We start from the raw sequence: 726 nt of genomic DNA, 5'->3' as shown, positions 1-726 counted from the left end.
TCGGTGCGGGGAAGACCTGTGTCAGGCAGAGCAGAGCCTGGGCTTCCCGGGGCGGTGCGCTCTGACCATATTCACAACTCTCTGGAAATAGGGGCACGGTCTGCTCGGCCCCAAATGCACACGGGTAAACAATCGGCCCCCAGCCACCCTGAGAGCCTATTTTTCACGACCATCGTAATTTCAGCAGCGCGGTTAAGTGTGCAGAGTACCTTTTGCAATTGGCAGCTCTAAGTGATGTGAGCGTGCGGGGGAAGGGTAACCCCGCCGAAGGGCGATTGTTTACTCTCTCTAACTGTATTTGGTGCAGGTATTCCTAGAGCGGGGCTTTACAATGGGGGAAAAGGAGGGCGCGGGGATAGCGCGGAGCTAGTGGGCGGCGGCGTGCACAGAGCCACGAGGGCTGCGGGGGGCACCACAAAGGCAGGGATGAAACAGCCGAGAGCGGCAGCGGATCGCCGGCAGAATGTTGACTTTGAGTCACACGGTAAACATCACGTTGTGGCTTTGTTTTCCTTTTTTTTTCCCTTTTCTTTGATTTACGATAAATTATCCTCCCGAGATTGATCGATGAGTGGAATCCTTAACATTTAATTTTGGAATGATCTAGTATAAATAAAGCGCCAATCCAAAGAAAGAAACCAGCAGTCCTTCAGCCGAAACCCCGCTGATTCAGCACTCGGCCTTCCCGGGGCCGCAAACTTTTGGGCCGCGCTCGGAGCTGCGTCC

At 54.4% G+C, this 726-nt stretch overlaps 1 protein-coding gene across 1 annotated transcript in view; it reads right to left on the bottom strand.

Annotated features, from left to right (window-relative positions):
- The window catches only part of SKIDA1 (SKI/DACH domain containing 1), a 2,822-nt gene extending 2,649 nt beyond the window's left edge, over positions 1 to 173 (bottom strand). The window contains exon 1 of the mRNA XM_019616773.1: positions 123 to 173. Within this exon, the coding sequence (XP_019472318.1) occupies positions 123 to 173 (51 nt within the window). The remainder of the gene's footprint in view (positions 1 to 122) is intronic.
- Between the last annotated feature and the right edge of the window lie 553 nt (positions 174 to 726).

This window comes from Meleagris gallopavo, chromosome 6 (assembly GCF_000146605.3).
Source record: "Meleagris gallopavo isolate NT-WF06-2002-E0010 breed Aviagen turkey brand Nicholas breeding stock chromosome 6, Turkey_5.1, whole genome shotgun sequence".
Lineage (NCBI taxonomy): Eukaryota > Metazoa > Chordata > Aves > Galliformes > Phasianidae > Meleagris > Meleagris gallopavo.
The sequence above is the reverse complement of the archived record's forward strand: the minus strand, read 5'-3'. Positions and strand labels throughout refer to the sequence as shown.